At 37.2% G+C, this 17,500-nt stretch overlaps 2 protein-coding genes across 2 annotated transcripts in view; both read left to right on the forward strand.

The window, feature by feature from the left end:
- Window positions 1-3,383, forward strand: part of LOC128371067 (homeobox protein CDX-1-like) — a 9,801-nt gene extending 6,418 nt beyond the window's left edge. Inside the window, exons 2-3 of the mRNA XM_053331267.1 lie at window positions 1,618-1,766; window positions 3,126-3,383. Coding sequence (XP_053187242.1) covers window positions 1,618-1,766; window positions 3,126-3,383 — 407 coding nt within the window. The remainder of the gene's footprint in view (window positions 1-1,617; window positions 1,767-3,125) is intronic.
- Window positions 3,384-14,061: 10,678 nt separating this feature from the next.
- The window catches only part of LOC128371766 (nuclear envelope pore membrane protein POM 121-like), a 16,418-nt gene continuing 12,979 nt past the window's right edge, over window positions 14,062-17,500 (forward strand). Inside the window, 1 exon segment of the mRNA XM_053332145.1 lies at window positions 14,062-14,132. Within this exon segment, the coding sequence (XP_053188120.1) occupies window positions 14,062-14,132 (71 nt within the window).

The raw sequence follows: 17,500 nt of genomic DNA on the forward strand, positions 1-17,500 counted from the left end.
TGGAGCTCTAGGTACCAGTAACACATGTGGAGCTCTACCACTAACACATGTGGAGCTCTAGGTACCAGTAACACATGTGGAGCTCTACCAGTAACACATGTGGAGCTCTAGGTACCAGTAACACATGTGGAGCTCCACCAGTAACACATGTGGAGCTCTACCAGTAACACATGTGGAGCTCTAGGTACCAGTAACACATGTGGAGCTCTATCAGTAACACATGTGGAGCTCTACCAGTAACACATGTGGAGCTCTATCAGTAACACATGTGGAGCTCTACCAGTAACACATGTGGAGCTCTAGGTACCAGTAACACATGTGGAGCTCTACCAGTAACACATGTGGAGCTCTACCAGTAACACAGGAACGCTGACTCAGCAGATATCAGTTAAATATGCAAATCCAGCCGAGGCAGCTCTTCTATTTGACTACAGGAGCTCACACAGCTCCGTCAGTCTGTCTAAGAACAGGACGGGCCGTAGTTTATATGAGTAGTTTATAACACATAATATAAAACATTACGACGCCTCACGCTTCACTCACACTTTTACATAATAACAGTCGGTGTGATTTTGTGGATTTCTACGTGAAGCTGAAGCCACGAAATGATCTGATTCAATGATTCATGACTAAAATAATCATATTAGATCCTCGTCAGTCAAAGACAATGTTTAACCAGTTACTAACTAATAAATTAACCATGAACTATGGTATACTACATACTACATACTACATACTTCTATACTACATACTTCTATACTACATACTTCTATACTACATACTTCTATACTACATACTTCTATACTTCATACTTCTATACTACATACTTCTATACTACACACTAAAGGACCAGATAGTAAGCAGACCGTTTACACTGTAGTAAACTACACGATTACCCACAATGCATTTGGTTCCTACCCGAGCTGAAATCATCAGGCTGAAGCTGATTTCATTTTAGCTCTAACTCTGTAAATAAACCACTTTATCCACATTTCTAACCTTTTTAGGAAGAAAGTAAAGTATCCCTTTAGATCCACAATGTGACGCTAATCTGTACAAATAACACCTGTTTACAGTCACTTCCTGTCATTTTCACAATAAAACACCTGTTTAAAGTTTTGTTCCTGAGAATTCAGAGCCGCTCAAGTTAGCCGTAGCGAGTAACGCACTTCCTGTCATTTTCACAAAATAAAACACCTGTTGCCTTTTATTATTAAGAACACCATAACGATAGAATTGGTGCTTTTATTTTGAAAACAGGAAGTAAACATATTTTTTCAGAAGTTGCGTTGCATCTTGGGTAATGTGAGTGTGAGTAGTAGCGTTGCATCTTGGGTAATGTGAGTGTGAGTAGTCAGCTCTTGATGCATACTCTGCATTTCTGGAGAATCTAGTAAACCATCCAGGAACTTCTCACATACTCTAAATCACTACGCAGTTAAACACACATTACATACTTCAAATGACGTCAGAGTAAGTACGAGTAGTAGGAAAGGATGCTGACATAACCTCGATGACATCACAGTGACATCATCAGGGTGACAGAGGACACTGTTAGAAGTCTTTTCACTGTTGTTGTTTTTTTGTTCTGACCTTTTGAAGTTTGTCTATTTACAGACGGAAAGACGCGGACTAAAGACAAGTACCGGGTGGTCTACACTGACCACCAGCGTCTGGAGCTGGAGAAAGAGTTTCACTACAGCAAATACATCACCATCAGGAGGAAGGCGGAGCTCGCTACGGCGCTCTGCCTATCAGAGAGACAGGTACTCCAACACAAACACACAGCTGACACATTATTACCAAAGTAAAATGCTTTTTATTGATTGTGAAATTACTGAAATGACTTTACTGCACTTTTATTGGTTCTTCTATGAATCAGAAATTACAGGTTTGAGATTTAATGTAAAGACATAAAACTGAATGTGATTATTATTGTATTTATCTTTTGATAGTGGTTTTGCATTCAGTTGTTCATCAAGACTTACTCTCAGCGTCGGCACCATTTAACTTCAATCTCTGCTGCCATCTGTTTGAGTTTATATGACCAACATCAAAGGATAATTAAAGGATTAGTCTGACAATATATTTTTCATTTTATTATTGTCTGATGAAGAGACTCAAACCAACGATGTGTCAGTCCGTCTCTCAGTACTGTCTGACTTTTTTACTCCGTCTGTGACTCTCAGCTCTAAGCCCATTGGTTCCTACTGATGATTTACATCTTTAAAATAGACTTTTTTTGTATTTATTGAGGACTATTTTCTTATTTGGTATTCTATTGATCATTTCTGGCAGCAGGATGATGTATCTGTAAAATATCAACATTAACATTGTCATTGTTAACATGCTGACATTAGCATTTAGCCTCACATGGCTCTAGACTCTTTCCTGTTTTTACATTGAATCTCAGCTCCAGCTTCTCCAATAAGACTTTCATTGACAAGCAGTGATCTTTAAACCATAGTAAACAGGTTTAAACATGTAAAGCTGCACTGATTAATAGAATAGTTTCCAACTATTCAATTATAGTCAACTATTGGGCCAATTTTTAAAGAATAAATGTCCAAATTATCTCGTTTGAGATTCTGAAATGTCAATATTTCTGGTTTCTCCAACTGTGGACTGTTGGTTGGGACAAAACTAGACATTTGAGAACATCACCTCCAGGGCTGGGTATCAATACTCAATACCTTTTTAATATATCAACCGAAATCAATTGATACCAAGTAGTATGGAAACGATTCCTGCAATCGATCCTTTTTGCACCCAGAGCTAGAAAATATGACTATTTGTACGGACTCACAGCCAATCAATGCAAGCGTTCTTCTCTTTAATGCATCATGTGATTGGTCCACTGCCACAGCAGCTACGACCCATCTGTGGTGGTGAAGTCGCAATTTAATGCTTCTATTCACATGATGGGTATCTAATGAAGTCAGTAGGTATCAGTATCACTTTAAGGGTACTTGGACTGGTATCATCATTTTCTAACCGAACTAATCAATAATCAAGACAAATTGTTAGCTGCACCGTGAAAAACAAAAATACTAATGTCTTCAGCTTACTGTAAAAACCTGATGATGTTAGACTTCATAATGATCCTGAATCCTGCTCTGATTCAGGTGAAGATCTGGTTCCAGAACCGCCGGGCCAAGGAGCGCAAGATCAACAAGAAGAAGCTCCAGCAGCCGGCCTCGTCCACGACCACGGCCACGCCTCCCAACGGCACCAACGGCAGCGGCGGCGGAGGAGGAGCCGGCCTCCACGGAAGCGGCGGTGGCGGCAGCAGCAGCATCGCCATGGTAACGAGCAGCAGCAGCAGTAGCAACGGGCTGGTGTCTCCTTCCTCTCTGCCTTTAAACATCAAAGAGGAATACTGAGGACAGAGGACGGCGTTTCATTGGATGCCGGCGATGTCGGGGGAACTGGACTAAAAAATTCTTCCCCCACAAACCGAAACTTTTGCATCCGGCCTCCGGCTCAAAGAAAGGCAGCAACAGTACTTCTTCTCCCATCAGACTTTTATTGCAGATAAACCCATTTTTTAATTTGATGTCTGTTTGCTGTCTTCAGGTAAAATCAGGACACAGAGGGAAGTTCAGCATTTTATTAGCAAACAGACAACAGAGCAAACTGCAAGACTTCCCCAAACTCATGTTGGTGTGAGTGGACTGCAACTAGGCTGTACAAACAAAAAGAAAATATTTTATCCTGAATGTTTTATCCACCAGATCCATCCACCACCAAGCTCCAAACAAAAAGAACATAAGAACTTCTAGTTGAGATGCTGAAATTTGGGGAAATGTGTTTAAGATGATGCACAAGACACAGAATATTTCCATTTGATGGAATAATGCCGCCATAAAAAAAGGGAGTTTGAATATTTCACTCAGTTTAAACATCACACAAGAAGATACTGAATGTACAGTATATGATACTGTCAGACAATGTGGGATTTTTATTTTTTATTTTTTACTCTAAAGCATCTTAAAAAGGGGAAATCCATTTTCCAGATAATTTTTTAAAGCTTGATTATAATATGTTTTTAAAGTCCAGCTGAAATCACATTGTTTGTCTACTACAGCAACACATCTCTCTGTAATCACTCAGGAAAGAATCAAACACAAAAGAAATACATTTATATTTAGTTATCTGTCTACAGAGCTGGAGACTTAATTTAAAAGCAGCAAATCAGATCTTTAAATAAAGCCATGACGTGTCGTTCTGTCATCGTCACAGCAGACGGTCACACTGAGCCTGACTGCATCCTGATACTCACACAGCCTCAGACTCTGAACAATAACTCACATTAGCTTCACTCCTAAACTCTCCTCATCTAACTCACAAACATGAACTCATATCTTGTTCCGCAGCTTGTTGAACGAGCCACCAAACACACTTTCATGGTATAACGTCAGTAATGAGCTCATCAGTTGCTGCACATAAAAAAAATCAAGGGTCATCAAGGGTCGAGGTTCATTTATTGTCATTTAAAAACATACTTTAACATAAAAAGAACTAAATTTGCACTCAGGTCCCAGCAGTGTAATAAAGTGATCATCTAAAAAAATCAAGAATAAAAATCTCCTATCTAAGATGAACTATATAAATGACTTAATACAGCAGCAGCATTTCACTGAGGATCAGTTATTGAAGTTATTGGAGTTTATCAGGACTCTGGAAACAAGCACTAGATCCTGGTTTGGTTGTTACTCTTCTAAAAAGCATCACGCTGTCTGTCCATGACTCGTAGCTTCATCAGTTTGTTTAATTTAACTTCTTTCACACATGACGCACTGCTGGCCTGAAGTTATGATCCGGAGGAGTCGTACGTGAGAATGCAAATGTTTGAATCAGTTGGAGCGGCGGTCATTAAACAGACTTTACTCTGCCAGCTCTCTGGTACAAAGTCTGGGTAAAGACTCCAGGTGTCCAGGGGAGAATACAGCTACAGGTAATCAGCTGGTGTTGCTTTATTCTGGCGGGGTCTGAAACCTAACCCTGTGAGGCTAGATAGAAGACTTCCTGTGATGTCTTGTAAAATAAAAGCTGTTTAATTTCTTGTAAATACCCTTAAAACACAGAATAAGAACCATAGCATACTTTTTGCATCTTGCCTCCTGCCACACCTCACCTAAACTAGCATATTCACCAGATGAGAGTCTCCTGCTGTGTGTTACATGCTGTAGAGAGATGGTTGATCTGTTATCGCAGTTGAAGGATGAACACCAGACGATAATACTCTCATTTTCAGCTGTGGTTTTATTGTGGTACAAGGCCTCAAGGCCAATATATGAAGTTACAATCTCTAACACAAAATTAGCTACAAGACTTGAACACGCACCTTCTCCCATTAAAGCAGGCATGTCCAAACTATTCCACAAAGGGCCATGTGGCTGCAGGTTTTAGTTCCAACCAATCAAGAGCACACCATTTGACCAATCAGCTGTCTGAAGACTGAGATCAGCTGATTAAATTAATCAAGTCTGGTGTGCTCCTGCTTGGTTGGAATGAAAACCTGCAGCCACATGGCCCTTTGTGGAATAGTTTGGACACCCCTGCATTAAAGTAAACTCTGACTGAGTGTGACGTCACTATACAGACACCCAGGTATCAGTCATTACGATATGCATTATTAATAGTATCCCAAACAGGGGCGCTGCCAGGGGTTTTGGGCCCCATGAAAGCATATCACATTGGTTCCCAGCACCACACACAGGTCCAGCTAACTCTGCACAACTTCTGTAATCACACCTCTAACCTGTGGAGGCTTATAACTCTCTTATAGTCTGATACTAACTGTCCAATATCTACTGACTCTGAGCTGTGATAATATATATAATAACACTGTGTAGACATGCAGGAAGCATTCTGCATTCAATTAAAGCCTTAGTTTAATGCTAGTTTAACTGTAAATGAAATACTCTATTAATAATACTATGTTTAGGGCCTCTGTCAGCCACTTCTCACCATCTTAATATTTTAAATTGCAGCTTTACATGATATCTGACTGCAAACAGAGACGACTAAATGTGATTTCATTTGGACTTTAAATAAATAAAATGTATCTTGCTTCATTAACAAAGTGGAGCAGCAGTGACAGAAACACAATGACTGTCTGTGTCTGATCATAAAGACATTATTACATTATTCTAACCCTCATGATTGGCTCAGATCATCTCTCTCACCTGAGCTGACGGGCAAGTTAAAACCAAACACACCTGAAGTGCCTGAAGCTGAATGAGTTGGTTTTCATGTAAATGATTCTATGATCCAAACCATCAGATTTAATCATGTGTATATTTTAAAATGTAATTTGTATTAAAAAAAAAGAAGCTTTTATTGTAAAGATGACTGTTGACATTTATTACTCTGAACACACAAGACGAGACCAACAGGAACATTAACACATGTCCTCATTTCATCATTTAACACAATTAGAAAAGATAATTATACAAAATGTTTAACAGCACAAGCAGAGAATGACTTTAAAGTAAAGGATTCAGAGATATATTCATTCATTTGAAGATAAAGTAAAAGGAGAGATACAGTAGTGTGATACAAGTTTTTATAGTTTTAATTCCACTTTTTCTGCATTGCAACTTGAAATTATAACATTTATAGACTGATTTTATATGAAGATGATAATTAGTAAGAAATTAATCACCAAGTTCATTTAAAAGGCAGAAAAATACATGTATTAATCTCTCTGCATGAGAGATATGGCTTTGTGCTGCTGCAGCTTTTTCATGTATCACAGCTTTCAGTTAAAGAGGAAACATAATCTCCACATCTGCAGCTTCTATATTAATATTCTGAGTCTCTACTGGAATAAAAACTCCTTATTTATCTTCTACTGGTCCTTTATGCAGCCGCTCAGTTCAGCCTCTGTCTATTAACAGGCCGTTTTTAGCTCCTGTCTCTTTAAGGCCCCCCTTAGCAACCACCTTAGCAACCACGGAACACAGCCCTTAGCAACCACCTTAGCAACCAAAGCTTCTACATAAACTAACTATAGCAGCAGGATTTCACTTTTGTTTTCTCCTTCTTTACTCTAAAATGTTCAACTTCTCTGCCTTAGCAACCATCTTAGTAACCGCCTTAAGATCCATCTTAGGAACCGCCTTAGCAACCACTTTAGCAACCACCTTAATGATCACCTTACCAACCACAGCGACACAACAGATGCTATTTTTTGGGAATGCACAAGGAGGAAGTAGAGGTAACTTTGCAAAGAAAGTGACAAAGCAGGTTGAAGCCCTGAGTCTTGACTTGAAGGTAGCATTTCAACAGGCGTTCAAACTTTGAGTATGTTTAGCATCCAGCATGGTAACAGTAGACATGCCACCTACAGGTATTATATCATCGTGTTATAAAGGGCGCATGTCTGAATGGAGAATATTTAACAATGGTTCTGATCCCAGCCAGAGAAATACACCTACTGATGAAAAGACACAATCAAACATTTCCACACCTGTCTTAAACCAGCAGTCAGGAGTTTAACCCTCCTGTTGTGTTCGAGTCAATGAAGGAAGGAAGGAAGGGAGGAAAGGAGGGAGGGGGGAGGAAGGAGGGAGGGAAGGAAGGGAGTATAGGAAAGAAGGAAGGAAGAGAGTAAAGGAAAGAAGGCAGGGAGGAAGGAAGGAAGGAGAGAGAGAGGAAGGAACGACAGAAGGAAGAAAGAGGGATGGAGGAAGGAAGGAAGGAAAGACGGAGGAAAGAAGGAAGGACGGAGGAAAGAAGTAAGTAAGGAAGGAAGGTAGGAGGGAGGGAGGAAAGAAGGAAAGGTGGAAAGAGAGAAGAAGTAAAGAAAGAGAGAAGGAGAGAGGAAGGACAGATGGAAGGAAGGAAGGAAGGAAGGAAGGAAGAAAGGAAGAAAGGAAAGAAGGAACAGTCAAAACAGACCGGTCAATTTGACCCGGGAGGACGACAGGAAGGTTAAATGAACATGAAGTGTGTTTTTCTTGCTGTAAAATACTGAGCATTAGATCCTTCATAATGTTTACAGGAAGTGATGGAGGACTAAACCCACAGTCCTCCTTCTGTGGAAACATGGATTATAAAGTTGATCTGAAGCTAATATGAAGCTTCGGCGTCTGAATGAGTCAAATCTTCATCTTCTATGTTTCAGTGTTACAGTGTTTTTAGTAGCAAAGTCTTTTTGTTACTATACTTCCACCACAGCTCAACAGGAAACACTAAGAGGGAATCTGATGCTAAACAGACTGTAAATGTGTCAGATATCACTGATATGACTGACTCACACTGCTATAGTTACTATGGTTACCATGGTTACTATAATAACTCACACTGATGAAGCTCAATAGAAGATGATCAGATACTTTAATAGGCGGTATGAACAAACAGGAGGAATGATTACAGAGAGGAAAACCTGACTGATGGATTTGAATTTTGAATATTTTATCCTTTAATTACCTGCAAATGGTGACAGGTAAATTATATAACATTTGATAAATAAATAAATAAATAAATAAGAAGTAGCAGAGAGTAGAAGAAGAGAGACGGACTGAAAGAGGCAAAGAAGAAAAGACAAGACACACAAATGTTTCTGCAGCAGCTGAGGTGTGGTGTCCAAAGGGCAGAGAGGAACAGTGGGCAAACAGAGCACAGGATCCTGCTATCTGGTGTGTGTGTGTGTGTGTGTGTGTGTGTGTGTGTGTGTGTGTGTGTGTGTGTGTGTGTGTGTGTGTGTCCTCACTCAGACCTTTGTCCCTCTGGTCCTTTTGCCTCCTATCTTAACACTGATAAAGAGACTATCAGCAGCGTGTGTGTGTGTGTGTGTGTGTGTGTGTGTGTGTGTGTGTGTGTGTGTGTGTGTGTGCACCTGGGGTCAGCAGGCAGACTGGCAGGAAGCCATCTTGAACTTGTTGTCTTCTTCTTCCTCTAGCTTTGCTCTTTAGTTGCTGTTTCTGTCGTTTAATGCAGATGTTGCATCATCAGCTTCATTTTATAGTTGATTTTATGATTGGTTGCATTCAGTGTAAATGTTTAATTAAAGAGGGCCGAGGATTGAGCCTTGGGGAACTCCTTTAGATGACAAGTCAGCAGTATAATATCTCATTTATCACCTAATATCAACAGCAACTTGTGCACATAACAGACGTTTGTGTATAAAAGCACTTTTTATATTTGAAACTGAAACATTTTCAACCTGATTTGTTTTTACCTCAATTTTCTATCTGCACCTTTTTTTTTGCAACACTGAAGCCTGAAGTCCAAATTTCCTCTGCAGAGTCTCAACCACTTAAAGCAACACCTTAAATGTCTTTTATTCTGAAATTTGATGACTTTTCCTAAAGTGGCCCAAAATGCACAAAAATGAAACTATTTAATATGTTTTACTTTTGTATAGATGCTTCAAATGTTTGTAAAATTGACCCATTTTGACATTTGACAGCTTGTAAAAACACCTTAAATGTGTTTTATTTTGAAATTTTAATGACTTTTCCTAAAGTGGCCCCAAAATAAAATGTTATATTTAGTATAGAAGCTCCAAATGTTAGTCCATTGAGGCTGTTCTGGGTCAGATTATCTCTGTATCTATGTCCATGTGTTTTAGTGAAATGAATAGTTAATAGTTTTAATAAGATAGTAGTTATGAGGATGAAGACTCTCTAATGGTTCTACAATAAACCCCACACTTCCAGAAAGCTCTGCTCATTTTACCTTTACATAGAAAATAACATTTAACCACCAAAAAGAGATGAAAACATGACTAATAAGAGACTTAAACTGAATAAAGAAACATAAAAACTACCAAAAACAGGCATGAAAATGATGCAAATTGACTAAAAAAACCTACAAAACACAAAACCGAGACATAAAAATGACTAATAAGAAACTTAAATTGACTAAAGAAACCTAAAAACTACCAAAAAGAGAAGCAGACATGACTAAAAACAACCTACAGTTAGTTTGAGTAACAGCTGCCATCTGGTTACCATGGCAACGTAGAGATGGAGAGACTAAAGACACTCAAAACTACCAAAAAGAGACATTTCCATCATTATGTCTATGTTATATTTTCATGTCTGAGGTAAAATAGGACATGATATTGTGTGATAAGAGCTGCTTAGTGGTGTAAAAGCTAAAAAAATACACAATATGAACATTATGAGAGAATATGACAAGTATGAGAGAATATGAACAGTATTTAAAGGGTTAAAAAGCATCTTTATTCATGTAAATGTTTCTAAACTATTAAACTATTGACTCATTTTACTTCTACTTCTAACCAATAAAACAAATACTACTGAGTCCTCCTCTCAGCTATTTGCACAGCTGTTTCTATGAGTGCAAACATCATTAATATGTTAATATGAAGCAATCTATAATCTTTAATCTGCATCACAATGCAAAGCAGTCTGGATCTCACAGTCCTCGTACCTGCGTGTGTTTGGGAGAGTAAATTAGGGTTAGGGTTAATGATCTGGTTTCATGTCTGCAGGAGTAAAAGTATTAAGAAGTTAAAGTATATTTATTTACACATCTTTATATACAGTAAGTGACCTAAATAGAGATAAATAGGTTTACGTTGTGAGTGGCAACGGCTGTGCTCGGCTCTCATTTTTGGGTAAACAGAGGATAATGAGAGGCGAGCTGCTCCCTCTCTGCCTCTTCTGCCATCATAAAGTTTATGGTGTGTGGGGTGGGAGGGTAGGGGGGGGGTGGGGGGGGTGGGGGGGTGGATGCAGTAAAAGATGGTTTCACCACAGAGACGCAGATATGTTTGTTGAGGAGGCGTGATGAGCTGTGATAGTAGCAGCGATGGAGGACGGCCAAAAGGATTCACTGGCAGAGATACAAACATCCAGCAGAGGAGTTATATAAGGTTCATTCACACGCAACCGACAACCAACACCTGACCTATCTCTTTATGTTCAGCTTCCTACAGTAAACTCAAGGTAGATAAAAGATAAAACTGCTCAGTAGTCCTTTTTCAGACGTGCATGAATAAAAAGAAATACAGAAAAAGTGAGTTTCAGCTCATTGTTTAGCTGAAACTCACTGTTTTGGTTCACTCTCAGTGCTCTCATAGGGTTGTTTTCAAAATAAAAGCTGACCATCTGCTGCATTAAGTGGTGTTTAATGTGTTTTAATTCTGCAGCAGCTTTATGGAGTTTCATAGTTGAGTTTCAGCTCATTGTTTAGCTGTCTGGCTGCAACTTTACTGTTTTGGTTCACTCTCAGCGCTCTCATAGCGTTGTTTTCAAAATAAAAGCTGACCATCTGCTGCATTAAATGGTGTTTAATGTGTTTTAATCGTAGTGATGAACCTACAGAGGATTATTAGAGACTGCAGCAGCTTTAAGGAGCTTCATAGTTGAGTTTCAGCTCATTGTTTAGCTGTCCAGTTGCAATTTTACTGTTCTGGTTCACTCTCAGCGCTCTCATAGTGTCAATTTCAAAATAAAAGCTGTAAAAAAAAGTCACTGTACTCTACCTGCTCAGCACCAAATCTGGCCAGCTGCTGCATTAAGTAGTCATGATTATCAAAGACTCTGCAGCAGTTTTACAGAGTTTAAGCTCATTGTTTAGCTGCAACTTTACTGTCTTGGTTCACTCTCAGCTGCTCTCATAGAGTCGTTTTCAAAATAAAAGCTGGCCAGCTGCTGCATTAAGTAGTCACGATTAGCAGTTTCTAAAAGTGTTCCAGCATCTGAGGAACATTTATGATGGTTAAACTGAGTCCTTTACTCCTGAATCCTGCAGTTTTTCAGTGTTTAATATGTTTTAATCGTAGTGAAGACTTTGAAGTGAAGTGAAGACTACAACTTTACTGTTCTGGTTCACTCTCATAGCATCAATTTCAAAATAAAAGCTGTAAAATAAAAAGCTACTGTACTCTACCTGCTAACAGACTAGCTGGCGAACATAGTGTAGCATTTAGATGTTTCCCTCAGGAGCTGGTGGAGAGTAAAAACTTCCTTCCTTCCTTCCTTCCTTCCTTCCTCCCTTCCTTCTTTCCTTTCCTCCCACTTTTCCTTCCTTCCTTCCTTCCTTCCTTCCTTTCTTTCCTTTCCTCCCTTCCTTCCTTTCTTTTCCTTTCCTTTCTTCCCTTCCTCCTTCCCTCCCTCATTCCTTCCTTCCTCCCTTCCTTTCTTCCTTCCTTCCTTCCTCCCTCCTTTCCTTCCTTCCTTGACTCAAGGACAACAGGAGGGTTAAATGAGGCTTATTGACCATAATTTCCAAAATCACATGTATAAAACATTTGGCAATAAGTTGGAAGAAGTTTGTTAAAGCTCAAACACAGAATTAGGGTACAATATATATGTTATCCTTCATAAACAGTCAAACCAAACCAGGTCAGAGGACTGAAGCTGTGTGATCGATGGTGAGACCAGATTCATCTTCTTGTGACCTGAAAAGATAATATCTGGTGGAAAAATGTAAAATTGTACTTTGGACAAGAGTCTCTCCTGGTTGAGGCCAAATCAACGGGGTCTCCAGAGCAGTTCTGCAGGGGTTCATCCACATGGCCCAGTGAAATGTGGCGCCTAAAGGTGAGTGTTAATATCTTATAAAAATATATGCTTTAGCTGTAATTAGGTGTTTAAATTTGAATTGTTAAACCTAATTGTTAACGAGTCTTTTGTTGAGATGTGGAGGCCTTTACTTTCCTGCCTTAGGGAGCGACAGTAGTTTGTGATTTTTGGTTCAGAGCTTGAGTCAGCTGTTTTGTTTTCCCTGTCTTCTGTTCTTTCAGCAAATTGCGTACTTGGTGTACATGGAAATGATCTATGTTTCTGTAAAACCATAGGCTGTATAAAAGAAATGGACGTAACATCCGTGACGTCACCCATTGGTTTGTGGACTGCTGCTCGGAAGCCAATAGTTTCTAATCTAGGCAGCGCCATCTTGAAAATTTCAGGTGCATGCTGGGAAAAATAAAAACACGGATTCTACTTATATGGGCATGAGGCGGGGTCATGGGCGGAGCGGGGGAGGTTGCTATGGTTACGAGGGCTGGATCTGGAGGACATTGGTCAATCAACCTGTCAATCAGGACGTAGCCACGCCCTAATGCATACCCTGCTTTATCGTCACATATAAAATCAGGGAGGCCAAAATGTCCCAAATGAACATCATACTGCATTGAAGAAGGCTTTAAACTAGCGATTGAGACCATAAACACATTTTGAAAACGTTTACTGAGGTTAGAAATCAAGTGAGAAGTTGGTGAATTCTCCATTGACTTGTATAGAGACGGTCGCCCCCTGGTGGCCTTTTGATAGAATGCAGCTCTAAGTTACTTCAGCGTTGGCCTCATTTCAGAGGACCAGGCCTGAGTATAACTTAAAAAATACTAGTAAAAAAAAAAAAATTCTCTAACCTCTGCGTTACCGTTGACAACGCAACAACAGACGTATTTGTGCTGTAGGGAACGTGAGCCTGAGGAAACATTTGGTTGACTCCTTTAGCTGTTAATGTTAGCTACGTCGCAACGTAGCAACGCTACATTTCTTTCTTTCTTTTCTTTAACTTTCCTTCTCTTCTTCCTTCCTTTAGTTCTTCCTTTCTCTCTCCTCCAACTTCTCGTTCTTCCTTCCTTTCTTTCCTCGTACTTTTAGTTATTTCTTTCTCTTCATCCTCCACTTTCTTCCTTTATTTCTTTCTTTCTTTCCTCCTACCTCGTGTTCTTTGTTTTTTCTTTACTCCTCTTTCTTTCTCTCTAGGTGGATAAAATATTTTATATCTATCATTCTTTTGTGGTTACACCATTTGACATTTTCAGGAGCATTCAGTCTTACTTTTGGTCAAAAATGGTGCAAATGTCATTTCAATGATATAAAACCAACAACAACAAAAAATAATACTACTTAACAAACCTGATGCTGTTTTTTATTTATCTCTGACCCAAGTACAGTACTAATATATTCCAATAAGATATAACTAATATATTTATTTAGCTCCAGCCTGATGTGTTATTATTCAGTTTATATAGAAATATAAGGTTAGTATGTGTGAATCTTTGTGACTCTGACTGTAATGAACGTATAAAGAAGCACCCAGAGGAGCACCCAGAGGAGCAGGAACATGAAGCAGAGCGTTTATGGCCGAAGCTTCGACGATAATGAGGAACAACATCCTCGTCTGTTATCACGCAGGTCAAATGTTCAACTGGCAGCCGGCGACGGAAAACAACCTTTATAATTTAACTTATATAACCTCCGCAATGCTTTTAATTATTACTCCAAACTATCTTTTACGTGAGTTGACTTTTTTTTTTTTTTTTTTTGGCACCTTCGGAAAAATATGTCATAGGTAGCGACGGCCGTTATCGATATCAGCAGATTCAATATCAGATATAGAAGTCCTTCCCGGCTAAACACACACACACACACACACACACATACATACACACACACACATACTCACACGTACACACATACACATAGAGAGACACACACATACACACACATACACACATACACATAGAGAGACACACACTCTCTCACACACACACACTCACTCACACACACACACACACACATACACATAGAGAGACCCACACTAACTCACACACACACTCTCTCACACACACACTATAACACACACACTCACACACACACACTATAACACACACACACACACTCACACTATAACACACACACTCACACACACACACTATAACATACACACACTCACACACACACACTATAACACACACACACACACACACACTATAACACACACACTCACACACACACACTATAACACACACACAGGCGATGTGACGGAGCTGACGGCCATTTCAGGTTACGTTCCACCTCTCCAAACACAAAATGGCTGATAGCTAAAAAAAAAAAAAACATCGCAGATCGGACGTCGAATTAAATAAAAACATCGTAAAAATGATCGGACGTCGAATTAACACGTAAAAAAAACCCCAAAACCCTCCAAATAATCCGAATAACCTGCAGCCACGTTAAAAAAGCTCACGTGGTTTTAACTTTTAACGTACAATAAAATTAAAATAACATTACGATAATTAGCGCTAATAAAAGGAAGAACATCAACCGTCTGGGTCGTGAGTGAAGTGAGCTGCAGGAATCGTCTCGTTGCTGCTGCGGCTCGTCCAGACTTATACAGCCGAGCGTTTATGAGCCATTTTACCATAAACTTTCATTTACAATATACTTACTGCCCCTAATACGCCCCTGTATTGGCCGCCGCGGTGATTGTGGACAAACAGACGAGTCGTAAAGGAGCAGTGCAGGAATGGAAGCGACGCCGTAAAGAGGAGATAATCATGAAGATGTGACGAGGAGACGAGGAGACGAGGAGACTACCGGTATTCCCCCAAAATATCAGAATATAACAGATTATATATAATAACACAGCGCCGGGGTTGGTTTCACTGGTTTCAGAGACTATAGAAGTGATTAAATATAGAATAATATATGTAAGAAAATAAGGGAATAAATGAGATTATTTTTAAAAATATAACAAGTAAAAAACAGTTTTGATATTGGAGAGAAATATAAAGGGAAAAAAATTAAAATTAAATTAAAAGGATATACATTTTAAAAATTAACCGAAATATATATATATATAAAAAAAAACAATAATTATGATTTTAGATCATAAAGATTTAATAATTAATAATAAAAATTAAGGAAAAATAAATTAAAATGAGGCAGATTCTTAATATCATATAATATATAATATAACACAGCGCCGGGGTTGGTTTCATTGAGCTCAGAGACTATATGGTGCAGCAGAGGAGGGGATTAAATATAGAATAATATATGTAAGAAAATAAAGAAATAAATGAGATTATTTTTAAAAATATAACAAGTAAAAATCAGTTTTGGTTTTAGAAAGAAACATAAAGAGAAAAAAATTAAAATTAAATTAAAAGCAGATTAATACACACACACAATAAGGATATAAATTTAAAAAATTAACCAAAATATATATTAAAAAACCAACAATAATTATGATTTTAGAGAGTAAAGATTTAATAATTAATAATAAAAATGAAGGAAAAATAAATTAAAATGAGGCAAATTCTCACGTTTTTAGTAATGAAAAGCAGATTAATACACACACATACACAAAATAAGGATATACATTTAAAAAATTAACAAACAATATACATTTAACAACAATATATATTTAAAAAAATATCAATAATTATGATTTTAGAGAGAAAAATAAAGGGAAAATAAATTAAAATGAAGCTTGTGTTAATGGATAGTAGATTAATACACACACACACACACACACACACACACACATACACATTAAAGATATAAATAAGAAAATTACCCAAAATATTTTTTTAAAATATATGAATTTTATATTGAAAAAATAATTATGATTTTAGAGAGAAAATTAAATAAATTGAGGCAGATTTAAGTTTTTATTAGAGAAAAATAAATAAATACATAAACACACAATGAGCTTTTACATTGTACAGTAATTATATATTTTTAAATCTAAGTTAGAATGAAAAGAATCAGAATTGTAAATTTATATAAGTACAAAATAAAAGGTAGATATCATTTTGTATTAAAACAATAATGGACAAAACCTCATAAAAATAAAAATAAAATCATAAAATATTATTATTATTAAAATAATTAAAACCAACTCTCTTCTTCTCTTCAGTTTCACATTAAAAATATAAAATGCAAGCTACACATTTACATTTTAAATATAAATATAAGAATATATGCAATTATTTTATTTAATTTCACAAATAAATCTGACAAAAAAATAAAATAAAAGATTGTGATTATGAATAAAATGTTGAATTATAGTATAAAGTAAAGTATAAAGTAAAAAATGTGTAAAGTTAAAGGTTATAAAGCAGAGTTTTATTATTATGACAGTTTTTATTATCAGCAGCAGATTATTATTGTCTCCTCACAGGAAGCAGCTGCAGCCTCATTAACACACTAACCTGCTTCACTTATCAATAACTTTATATTATTTTACTGACTTTAAACCTTTTTATTCTTATTTTACTGCTTTTTATTATTATAGGAGAAACTAAACGACGTAATGACTGTTTACGTAATAAAGTCATTATTACTGATGACATCATTCATTCATAGTTTATAACACAGAAAACATAGAATATATAAATGAGTCATACATTTTTTTTATTGTCATTTATTTTTATTGTCATTTATTGTTTTTACAGCAACAATCACTCATAATATATTAATACCAGTTTATAATACCTGCTTATTATATCTGCTTATACACTATAAAGCAGTTATAAGCTGATATAAGGAACATTTATAAGTGTTTATTAATTATAATTTGACATATTTAGTTTTTTCATTACATCTTTATACAGAAACAAAAACCCACAGAAATACATTAACACACAATAATATACTTAATTAGTTATAATTGTGTGTTATAAACTATTTAATAACTGATTATAAAAGATAAAAAAGCAGATTTTTAAGTAAAATAATTCACATTATTTGCTTTGAAGTAGCTTTATTACATCACA

The sequence above is a fragment of the Scomber japonicus genome, chromosome 13, assembly GCF_027409825.1.
Source record: "Scomber japonicus isolate fScoJap1 chromosome 13, fScoJap1.pri, whole genome shotgun sequence".
Classification (NCBI taxonomy): domain Eukaryota; kingdom Metazoa; phylum Chordata; class Actinopteri; order Scombriformes; family Scombridae; genus Scomber; species Scomber japonicus.